The 12,033-nt window shown below is 48.4% G+C and overlaps 1 protein-coding gene across 1 annotated transcript; it reads left to right on the top strand.

The window, feature by feature from the left end:
- Positions 1 to 6,037: 6,037 nt before the first annotated feature.
- On the top strand, positions 6,038 to 11,523 carry LOC104868322 (membrane-spanning 4-domains subfamily A member 5-like). Its single transcript, XM_010633071.1, has 5 exons — positions 6,038 to 6,301; positions 8,161 to 8,289; positions 9,291 to 9,347; positions 10,848 to 11,000; positions 11,365 to 11,523. The coding sequence occupies exons 1-5, from the start codon at positions 6,107 to 6,109 to the stop codon at positions 11,521 to 11,523; spliced, it is 693 nt and encodes a 230-aa protein (XP_010631373.1). The 5' UTR covers positions 6,038 to 6,106.
- Positions 11,524 to 12,033: the final 510 nt, after the last annotated feature.

The following is a 12,033-nucleotide window of genomic DNA, read 5'->3' as shown; positions in this document are numbered from 1 at the left end:
GCGGACTAAACGTTAATCCTACATCACAACTGTGGTGGGGGTGGAGGAATAAATCACACAGGAGCATCCTGTCATCAAATTTAGTGTTTCCATTTATGGCCGACAATTCGTTTTAAGATCTCATATTTCATAGACCGATTTTCTACAGTGCTAATATTTTTACTGCCTTCTTTGTGTTTCACTAGGGGTTCAGCAAGTCGGCTAAGAAGAAATTTATCCAGGCTCTGTAAGGGCTCAAAAGCCAAGAGTCAGTAAGGAAGAAAATCCCTGCCAGCCTCGGCTTTTCCGCCAGCTCCAGCCCTCCCACCTACTCTCGCTCGTCCCTAAGTTTCAGCTGAGCTCGCGGCCACCAGGCTTGTGCGGTGTGTGGCAGGAAGAACGCACGGAAGGAAGTGGACGGAGCGGGGAGAACAAAACACGCCTCGAGTCAGGAAGGGGTCGGGAAGCCAGAGTTTGCGCAGGCGTGATGACCAACCCTACTGTGTTCGGCACGGCAGGCGCCCTCCCCAGGCCTCCCCTCACCGCTCCTCATTTCCCCACCCTGTGCTGCGATCCTCTGTCCTCGCACGAACTCGTGTTACCAGGAGCCTCCATTTACCCTCCCTCTCCCAAAGCTGCTCAACCTTTTTCAATCCTTTTTTCCTGCACGTTCTAGAAGTTTTCGTACTTTTCCTCCCCTGTGGGGTTTTCTTTTCCTTGGAATTAGGTAACTAATCAGCTAATTTGCTGAGTGCTTACCTTTGAACCCCAGACTCCCCACCAGTTTTCACACTTTTCTCGGAGCAGTGAGTTTTGTGAATCCCTTCAGTCCGGCCTTCCTGAAGCGCTCAGGGGCCACTGCACCTGCACCTGCCCCATCGCAGGACACAGCCCTCCTGGCTGACTTCTCATCCTCCTGCTGTTTTATCCATGCCACTGTTTTTCACATCATAGCTCATTTATTTCTCTTGCCGCCCTCCCTTTTCAGAAAGATGTAGACATAGATACGTTCCAAGAGTTTTTTCTCCCTCTGTTTCTCCTTATATAAGTATGGCATATTTATTCATTTTGAGATCCATAAGAACTGTTTTCTGGATACTTTTCCAACAAAGAAAATGAGCACACATACATACTTTATTTGTTGTACTTTAATTTTAAGCCCTGTAAAGCTGTATTTATTTATTTATTTATTTATTTTCATTTTGAACTAATCATAGACTCGCTCAAAATTCTGTCTTCAAAAGTGCAAAGATGGTGGTATCCCCTTCTCGGCGCCCACCAGTGATGACACTTTCTGTAGCCGTAGCACAACATCAGAAGCAGGAAAGTGACATCAGTGCACCAACTAGACGGCAGACTTCACTCTGCTTTTGCCTTTTGTTACCCTACATTTGTGTCGGTAACGTACGCACGTATTTCTAGCTCTCTTACCACAACCACGATGTGAAATTTCACCCGCTTCTGTGTTGATGCCCCACCCCTCTCCACGCCAAGCACTCATCCACCGTCCTTTCCCACTGTAGCACCATTTCAAGAACATTGTATGCATGGAATCACGCAGTATGACACCTCTTCAGATGACTTTTTTCCATTAAGCATGATGTCGTTAAGATTTATCTATATTGAATCAGATTTTTTCTTTTTAATTGCTGAGTAGTAGTTCACGGTGTGCACATACCATGACTTTATTAATCACATTAATACGACTTGATCTTTTTTTTTCCTTTTGGGATCTTTAGGGATGTTTCGTGTGCACACATTGTTCCAAAATTGACTCGCGTGTGCCTGCTTTGATAACTCTTGTGTGCATTCGGCTGTGGCTGGATGTGAGGCCCAGTTCCGCTCAGGGGAACCATTGCCTCTTGGAGGAAGCATTGTCTTCCTTGGAACTGAGACTTCTCAGGAGTAGAGTATATGGTGACAGGAACATGAAGCAAAACTGGGTCACTAGGGTATCAGTGCGTGACGCCGCCCTCGTTACCACTGCTTGGATCCTGGACCCTGAATCTGGCCATCTGAAGAGCAGGGCCATACCGTGAACGCTGACTCGGAACATACAGCATTTTAGAGAAGCTTTCTCAGCCTGCTGGGGTACTGCCAGGCCACTGGAGGTGCAATCTTCTTCAAAAGATTGCCCCATTATTCTATCAAGACAGATAGAATGAAATCCTGCTTCAGGACGTGCAGGACTTGGTGAGCTCAGTGAATTCCATGAGCAAATCTGCTGTCTTTTACTGTGTAGTGACCTCCTGGATGAGAAGCAACTCTGTGCACAGTGCTGTGCCCTTGTTAAGGGTCTACAGTTACACACATGGTAGTTTTGGCAAAGTTGTTGCATGTACAAAAAAGAACAAATCCATATCCAGAGTAAGTGTCTATTGCAGTGAGAACAAAACACAGTGTCACGGAAGCAATCCAGGAGGCAGGCTGGTCACACCAGGGGTTGGTGCTGTGCTGAGGGTTTTGGGCTGGCAGACGGGGCACGCATTGGTCTCCAGGACCAGGTTAGCCTCAGAGAGCGGAAATGCATGTGGCCGAGCCCTTGTGCAGCTTTCTCCTTACCACAATAGCCAGTCCGTTCATGAGCTCTCTGAGCAGTGACAGGGCGCCTGGCTAACAGCACCACATCCCTGCGATCGATAAAGTCGCCCTCTGCTGAGGGCATCCTTTGGTGATCCTTTACCCATGACACAGATAATGTAGGTGTCACCCATGCTGAGAGACCAACCCACGTTATCTCTTATGTCTCCTCTCGGTCTTTAGGGCTGATCACTACACTGTCGCCCATCAGTACTGCATGGTGCTGTGCTACAGAAAGGAAAGGTGATCGATGCCTTTATGCATGAAGCAACAGGGCTGGTGCACCCGGAGTGTGGCCAAAAGGTGTGCTGCTCACCCCACCAGTTGAAAATGAACCCCTTCCGGTGATCTTCACTAACAGGTACTGAGAAAATTCACGTCTGCCAAATCAACAGCATCGCGCCAGGTACTAGCAAATGTGTTAATTTGTTCAAATAATGTAGCCACATCTGAAACAGCAGCTGTAATTGGAGGCATCATGTGGCTGAGTTTATAACCACAGTCTTCCTCTGAGGCCTGCCTTCTGCACAGACCACGCAGACAAGTTCAACGGGGATGTGGCAGGAATCATCAATCCTCCATCTTTCAAACTACAGATGATGTCGCTGATCCCTGAGGTGCTTCCAAGACTATGGTGTCACTTTTACTATTGTCCTACACAGCGGCATTCTAGTGGCTTCCACATGGCCTTTTCTATTATAACTGTGCATATTCCACAGGTCAGGGACACAACAGGGATGTTCTACTAGCTTCCAAGACTACCAATTACATATTCAGGAGTAGAAGCAACCACAGGTTGGGTCTGGCCTCTTCTGAAACAAACCTGAGCTAAAACTCCATCAATCGTCTGACCTCCATAAACCTCTGTCCCTTAGTGGGCCTCGGCAGTATTGTGCATGTCCTGATAATACCATCAGCTCAAAGCCAGAGTCTGGCATTCTCTGAAAGGCATGATGGTTTCCTTTTGCCCAATTCAGGGCTACCCTTATAAAAGGCCACAGGTTCCTTGGAGGAGGACTGGGAGAAAAGGTAGAAGAATAAATTTTTTGTAATATGCTGGATTTCTTCCTTGAGAGAATCCCGTCTCCTACCTGCCAGGTGCTCTGGATCTGCAGACTGGCCCAGACCCAGGACTGACTGAAGAGCTATGCCTCTCTGTTCTGGTGACTCACTGTAGACCTTTGTTCTCCTAACCCTAACCCCTTCCGCTCCTACAGATCAAGTACACTTTCGTGAGGACTTCCACCCACTTCACTTTCGGAGCACCATGATCACCTAGGGAATGCTGAGCTCCCTGTGTGCCGAGCTACTCTGCGTGCAGAGCTTTCACTCTGCTGCCCACGAGGGCAATCTGTCTCCGTGGCCCCAGCCACCCCTCACTGCCTCAGGCATCCGGGGTTCCAAATTGAGTGGCTGCCGTCCCCCCTTTCAGGTCTGTGGAGAGAAGGAAATTACAAGGTCTTCAGAGGCGTCGGGGCTCCCCTCACAAATCTGCCATGGTGAAAGGCACACTGCAGAACTCTCCTGGGTTCGCGATCAGCTCTTGACAGCTTCAACATTCCTAAATCTTTGAATCCCTTCCTCACTCACAGCCAAGGCGGTCATGCGTGTCTGATTCACTCACCCAAGCCACCTCTTGGTCTATACTGTGTACAACATGGAGATTTGCAGTCACCAGGACCTGCACACTGAGCCACAGCTGCAACTTTTTTTTTTCACTTTGAGACAGGGTCTCACTAAGATCCTCCCAATTCTGCATAATGAGCCCATATCCATACAGTCATCCTGACCCAACATTATATTCCTTCTAGGATTATCCCTCACCCTTAGGATCCATTTCCAAACCTTCTCCAAAGTCCTGTCTAGGAATTAGAAAAGTCAAGTCATTCTTTGGTGTGCAACTCTCCTCCTCATGGCCATTCCACACCTCAAAGTGAAGGGTCTTCATTGCCTTGAGCTTATTATAGATCTAGAAGCAAGGAGGGGTGGAAGAATGTGTCCTGAGGTGAATCAGTGTTGTCTTACAGGATAGTTCCTCAGGGAGCCCATCACAATCTCTTCAGGCAACTAAGCAATTTACAAACTTCACACTTGAAATTCCCTGACTGTGAAGAGTGAATTAGAGAAGGGCATATTCAGTGAAAAGAATTTGTAAGAGGTAGGTGGTCTGTTAAAATGTCCTAACTAGCAAGGACCTAGAAGGTAGTCACAGCACACGTTTTCTTAAGAAAACGTGACCTCAGCAGGAAATACCAGAGGATGACAAGGCAGAGTGTCAGGAGATTCACGTCACCCTTCTCATCACTCTGTTCTTGCAAGCTAACAGTGCAGCTCCTCCCATGAAAATGTGGGGTCCATTTCCCTCCCCCATGAGACTGAACTGCCTATGGAATTTGCTTAAACCAAGGGGACACTATCCTGTGACTGAGCGAAAGCACCTGCAGCTGGAGAAAGACCAAGAGTCTGCCAACTTCCAGGTCCTCAGTGGAGGCCAACTGTCATAATTTATATCTAGACGTCCACCAACCCTCATGCACTCCTAGGTGAGGGTCTGGGGAAGTGACCGGATCGTTGGGAGTGATGGTCATGAGCATGGATTAGCCACTGGTGAGTTTACAGCTAAGTTTGTTTTGGGAGATGAAGCCTGGTCAGAGGAAATGGGCCACTGGGGTCGTGGTCTGCAAGGTCCATCTCCCTCCTCCTCCCTTGATCTCTCTGCTTCCTGCCACCATGCTATGAGCTGTTTCTCCTCTGCCAGTCCCCAGTCCCCTCTGCCATATTGCCCTGCCTTGGAGCCAACTGATGACAGACTGAAACCTCTACAAACTGTGAGCCAAAATTAACCTCTCCTCCTTTAATCTGTGGGCGTCAAGTATTGAACCTCAACATCAAGAAAGTAACTCAGGCAGCACCTTAATTCATGTGACTCTGGACGCTCCACCAGTGGGCCCAAGATGGTGAGATAAGCCTGTAGAAATTAGCTGAGAAAGACCAGGCCAGAACCAACTGCGTGACTCAGCAGTGTCCACAGAATAAGACTGGCTGTTGGAAGCCATTGTATTTCAAAGAGGTCAGTTACACAGGTGAAGCTACTCAAATTAGGTACAAAAAAAAATGATAGGCAACATAGATGCATATGTCATTCAAAAACTGCCTGATTAGTTTTATAGCCTGAGAGGTTTTGTCCTCTACTTGTTTGAAGATAGAAAATTGGAAATTATTCCAGTTCCCATTCACTTAAAAACTAAAATTTTTTGTAGATCATCTGCTCCAATCTGGTCAATGTACATAGAAGGAAGTTTAAACCAGCAGGGTATGTGGTTTACCCAAGGCCATAGTGTGTGCCTGACCAAACAAAAGCTACCAGCCAATGCCTCCAGTCTACAATCCTGAGCACCACTTACTTTCTTGCAGTCTTGACCTTTCCTGAGATTCTATCACTCTGTGACTCTATAGTTCTATCATTATGAGCCAAAGCATAACAATGGCAGTGCTCCAAACAGCCTTGGCATAGCACAAGAACATAGTCTAGACTGAAGAACCAACCATGTCAGTTCCTTTCAGCAAAATATCAACTCTGTCCACCAGCATGGATTCCAAAGCCACAAACAGTCCCGTATTTTTAGTGTTTCCTCCAGAAGTTGCTGATCCAGAATATCAGTCCACAGAGCTCAGAGGCAGAACCTATGAGTACCGCAACTCCTTCCAGAAATTATTTACTACAAAAATGAAAATCTTAGGGGTAAGTAAGACTCACCAGTATGCATTTTCTACTAAGGCAGGTGAGGGGACTGGGCTGTCATTACCCAAGTTCTTCTTTGAAAGTCAACAACTCTAGGGGGGAGATACAGAGATGATGGAATATCTCTACTTACACATCAACCCAATGAGAAACTTTAGTTATTAAATAAGTGTGCCAACACTGACACGAAAGCAAAAATCAATAAATTAAAAAGTCATATATTTAAGATTTTGCAAGTAGAAATGATGGGAAAGTTGGTTGCTTTTTGGTTCTTGGGGTCAAGTGTCTTTAGAGGAACAGAGGTGACCTTAAGATTGCAAGTCTAAGACGATGATAGTGCCGACCACAGAGATCAAGAAATTAGAAAGAAGATTGGGTTTAGAGGGAGAAAAGTGAGCTCAGTTTTGGACATGTTGAATAGGAGGCGCTAGTGAAATGATCAAGTGGGAATGTTGGACAAAAGGTAAAAATCTGTGAGTCTGGCTTTGAAAATGACATCACTTAGGAGTCACCTACCAAGCAGGTGACAGTTGCTGTGACAAAAATGAGATTGTTCAAGCTGTCAAGGTGAAATGAAAATAAGAGGACAGAGAACAGACAGAGGGTGACTGAATGCTTAAATTTTTTAAAAATATTAGAGTAAAAGGCACATTGCCATTCATCCACTTCAAAAATCCTCAGAATACACTGTTACTATTCCCGTCATGATTGCCACTTTCTGAAGCAGTTCTGGAAGTGCTCTTTCAGGAGTGTCTTTACAAGGTGTGACCAAATGTACAATGAATGGGGCTGCTCGGGGCCATCCACCGGAAAGGCAGCTCATATGAACACGACGCTGTGTCCTCCTCCATCTCGTTCACCAGGTCTGGCACCTGCGACTTCCGGCTCTTCCCCAGCGTCAAAATGACCAAGAGAGGGAAACACTTTGAATCCATTCAGAACATCAAGGCAGCCACAACAAAACTAAAGATACAGAAGAGAACTTCCAGACACACTAGAATAAATTCTCTTTTTTTTAGCATTTCATCACTTAATTTATTTTCAAATTAAGAAATTATACATTTGTTCCAGTGGTCATTGTCTTAAAAGTGTAATCAGTTTCTGCACACTCAGAAGTTGTTCTGGTGAAGCCTACAGCAGGCCCAGAGCCCTGCCCTGAGACAATAGACTTTGCAAGGCCAGGCAGAGGTCTGCCTCCTCCCCAGTGTCCACACGTGGCCCACAACCACATGCTCCAAGCCACAGCTGCCTGCTGGCAGAAGCAGAGGTCACCCAGCGATGAGTCAGATCCCAGTAAAGTGCCTATTGCAGGCTCAGGACGTGGTGTCTCCAGGAGGGTGTTGTGCCTGGCAAGGCTGGTACAGAGATTTAGAATTCAGTGCTCCTGAAACCTTCCCAGTTAGGGGGCAAAGAGCTGGGTGCTTGGCCCAATGCAGCCTTGCCTGATGACTCAGTCAGCAAGTATGGGTCAGCCCTGACAGCCTGCGTCTCAGCTCCGATGAGATCCCGATGCTGCCAGGCCACAGACCATGCTCCCAGGAGCACTGATTTAGATGGTTTTCCCTGTCCCCGTCATCAGGTGAAGGGATGAAGAAAGCACCTGGGAGGGCCGGAGATTTAGCTCAGTGGCAATGCACCTCCTCGCAAGCACAAGGTCCTGAGTTCGATCCCTGGTACCAGAGTGGCAGGGGGGGGAGAGAGAGAGAGAGAGAACCTGGGAGCATCACTAGGGGGCTGCTACTGCCTTTCCCTTATTTATAAAAGAGAGTAACTCCCAAGTCCTTTTAACCAAATGACCAAAACCCAAGAGAACCCAGCCTGAGCTCTTTCCTCACAGTGACTTTTTCCTCTGTTTACAGGCAACACAGATCATCCTTGGAATTTTGAATTTTTCCTTTGGCATTGTTTTTGTTTTTACCTTGGTAAAACCATACCCAAGGTTTCCCTTTATACTTATTTCAGGATACCCATTCTGGGGCTCTGCTTTGGTGAGTATGCTCGATTCCAGTCAAATGGAAGCCCAGGCATCCAGGGGCAAAGGAGTGGCTTGCCCAATGGGAGAGTGGGGCGGCAGGGACAGCTTCTCCTACGATCCCCTCTGAGCACACAGAGCATGCAGTCCCAGTGTAAACACTGAGTGGGCACTTGCTCAGGGCCGGGGGACGGGCAGGGGTGGGGGCGCATCTAAAGGCAGCCTCCTCGGAGCACTCAGGCGAGCAGAGTCCACTTCCAGGGTGTGCCCAGTAAGGACAGGGGACCCAGAGGCCACCTCTGCAGGACTCTGTCCAGAGACATTTCCAGCTTGACTGAGCTTGAAAGGGTATGTGGTTTATGAGGCAAAGACAGGATGAGAACAGGATGTCCGGGGCCAAGGGTGTCTTGATGGGAGGAAGCTGGCAAAGGCTGGAGGTTTGGGAGGGTGTTTTCTATACTGTGAATTGCAGAAGCCTAGCGGAGGGGTGAGGGTGAAGGGAGGAGGCCAGAGGAGAGCCAGAAGGGAGCCAGAGGCCGGGACATGGAGGGATGGGCTCGGATCTGACCTTCCTCCCACGCAATGTTGTTCCCAAGTTGGACTTTCCTCCGTAAAGATCTTGAGGGTTCTCCAGAGCGGGAGGCACATGGGCTTCAACTCCATCAAAGAGGACTGGCACACTGGCGTGTGGTGGGACTGGAGCCAGCCCTGGGGTGTAAACAGACCCGGCCCAAGTGTGTCCTGGTATCCAAGTGCAGCCACAGCAGCTGTAAAAGCAGGAGGACAAGGAAACAGAAGCCCAGTGAGGAGAAAGCATTTTTTCACAGTTAAATAAATAGCTGGATCCAAAGCAGCTTTCCAGTCCCATGTTTAGTCGACTGATTACTTCTGGACAGTCACATGGGCAGCTCACCCTCACCTCCCTGAGGGTGAGGAAGGAGCACAGGGCAGTTCCCATCCCATTGGTGGGGCCAGTGAAACACTGTCCGAACGTAAGAGATTTGTTCTTTTTAACAGTTCATTCTTTCTGGAGCCTTCCTAATTGCACTGAAAAGAAAAACTACAGAAACGATGGTGAGTTCTGTTTCAACTTTATTACAAATTTAAAACTTTGAAATAATCCATTCTGGTCTTGAAAATGAATTTGGAAAATACGAGACCACAATTCCATAACCCATCACATAGTGCTACCTATCAATGGCGTCTGCTCTCTGGTTTCGTGTAAACCATTAAGGCCAGAAAAGATGTTCATTCTCATCTTATATATGAAGATGCTGGGGCACAGAACAGTTAAATGGCCCAGCCAAGTTCCCTGGTCACTGCACAAGAGAACAGAGCTCAGTATTCCATTCTCCTGCTCACCCTTCCTCTCCAGAAGTGTTGTTTGCTTGTTTTGGGTTTTTTGGGTACCAGAGCTTGAACTTGGGACCTTGTGCCTGTGAGGCAGGCGGTGGCACCACCGCCCTCCAGAAGTGTTTTATAACTGCTACAGATAAGACTGGACAGGCACCGGTGTGACTCACAGGAAAGGCACCCTGTAGATACCTCACTGCATCAGGCTGGTATCACACACCTTTGATCCCAGCACTCTGGGAGCCCGAGGCCAGAGGATCACAAGTTCAAGCCCAACTGGGCAACTATGTGACTTAGCAAGACCCTGTCTCAAAAAAAAATTTTTTTAAGAGCTGGGGAAGTAGCTCAGTGTAAGGATCAATCCTTAGTAATCCCCCCCACACACACTCAAACATCATAATGGAATCTAGCAATACAGAGCATATGGAAATAATATAAAATTTTAAGTAGAATATTTCTCCTTTATTTGAAGAATCAAAGGCATTAGTTCTTAATTTTCAGCAAAGAATAACTGCTGTAAGTTTGTAGTTTTAGGAAAAAATCAAAGTGGCGAGAAACAATATTTACTGAAGCACCAGTGTCAGTAGGCCAGGACTGCTCCTGTGGAGATGCAATGCACCAGGGCCTCCTCCGGCCTGCGTGCACCTCCTCCAGACCTGAATGGAAACTCACTTAGTGTGGAATAGTGGTGGGAACCCGTGGCACGTGTGCCACCGCAGGCTGTATCACTGAAAGCTCTGTTACTGTGCTGCTTTGTGTTTTGTCTTTTTGAGACAGGGTCTCACTCTGTAGCTGAGAGTGACCTGGAACTCACTATGTAGCCCAGGCTGGTCTCGAACTCAGAGTGATCCTCCTGCCTTAGCCTCGAGTGCTGGGACTACAGGCGTGCGCCACCACACCTGGTTGCTGTTTCTCTTTTAATGTACGAGCTGTTTGAAGATAAAAACCTCAGTATGCAGGTTCAATTGCAGTGGTGGGACTTTGCAATGCATAATTGGGTTTATGTTGCAGTTGGCACTCGGTCCCTAAAAGCTTGGCAGTCACCCCTAGAAGGTGAGTGGCCTCTTTCTGCAGACCAGAAGTGAAGGGACTCCTGTGTGACCACACAGCGGCCCTGCTGGGCCGAAAACCCTGCTCTCCCACCTCCCGCCCTCGGCCGGCCGTCAGCAGCCCAGGCCAGGCCTGACCCACCCTAGCCCTTGTGTTCCGATTCTGTCTCAGATAAGAGCAAACTGCATCGTGAACTTCCTCAGCATCCTGGGAGCCCTCGTTGGCATCATCCTCCTCTCGTTCGGTCTCCTTCTGGACGGGAACTATCTCTGCGGCTACTCTCAGGACCCCGGGCCGAGCCAGGCAGTCACTGTCCTGTTCATGGTGAGTGGCTGTGCTTTGACAGAGAGAAGAGAGGGTTTAGTCCAGCAGCTCTACCCACATGCTCTGCGAACCATCCCCATAGTGCTGTTTTCTTCCCCTGGAGCCCGAGATGTGACAGACGGCACCAAGGGCTGCACACATCGTAACTCCCCTCTAAGGCCTCCCCACCAGTGGCTGAGGCAAAAGTCACGCCCAAGTGAGCATAACGCGGAGAGTCACCGAGAGGAAACCTCAGGCTTGGCAGCACGGCCGAGTTCGCGAGCAACACGGCCAGGGTGTTGCTGTGGATTTTTTGGTCAGTGTGGGCTTCTGATGAAGTGCGAGAGATTGAAAACGGCCGTTTATTCTGCTCTCTTCAAAACAGTTTAAGAGAAGGGATTTATTTGTGGGGTGCACTTGTAGCCCACGGCCGGCCAACTCCAAGCCACGACCGCAGGAGGAAGAGGCTGGCAGAGGAAAGCGCTCAGGGATCAGGGAGCCAAACGCCCTCCCGGGTCACCCCGGTGCCCACCTCTGCTCCTAACACAGGCACCGGCTGCCTGGTGACCCAGGCCTCTCCCACCCACGCGGTCCTGAGGCTCCCAGGGGACGTCTAGGAACAAATCGAAGCCCCAAGCACATCCCCAGCAACAGCCACGGACACTTCCAAGGAAGATACTGTGCGTCCAGCTGGTGACTCTGAGGTGCTCGGGCCTCGCGTGTGCTCAGCTGTCCTTCGAAACATCTGCTCCTACAGTTTCCCAAAAGTTATAGCTCAGACATAATAGAGAGGTGGGTGGTTTTAGTAATACGCATCCGGCAAGGCTCAGCTGTAGGCTTTCTTCAGTGATGTTTTCAGAATAAACAATCTTTTAACAATAAATGTAAAGAATTATTAGATTAGATGGCAAGCAAGGGAAGGCAGTCCACACCTATTAATAGAAAACACTGAAAATTAAATTCATCGCCGGAATCCTTCCATGAGTAGACAGCGGTCTTATCTCTGGAAAAGGAAAAGACAAGAAAAGAGGAGGAAAGGAAGGAAAGGGGAGGG

This window comes from Fukomys damarensis, unplaced genomic scaffold, assembly GCF_012274545.1.
Source record: "Fukomys damarensis isolate Sample0158 unplaced genomic scaffold, DMR_v1.0_HiC HiC_scaffold_27, whole genome shotgun sequence".
NCBI classification, from domain to species: domain Eukaryota; kingdom Metazoa; phylum Chordata; class Mammalia; order Rodentia; family Bathyergidae; genus Fukomys; species Fukomys damarensis.
The sequence above is the reverse complement of the archived record's forward strand: the minus strand, read 5'-3'. Positions and strand labels throughout refer to the sequence as shown.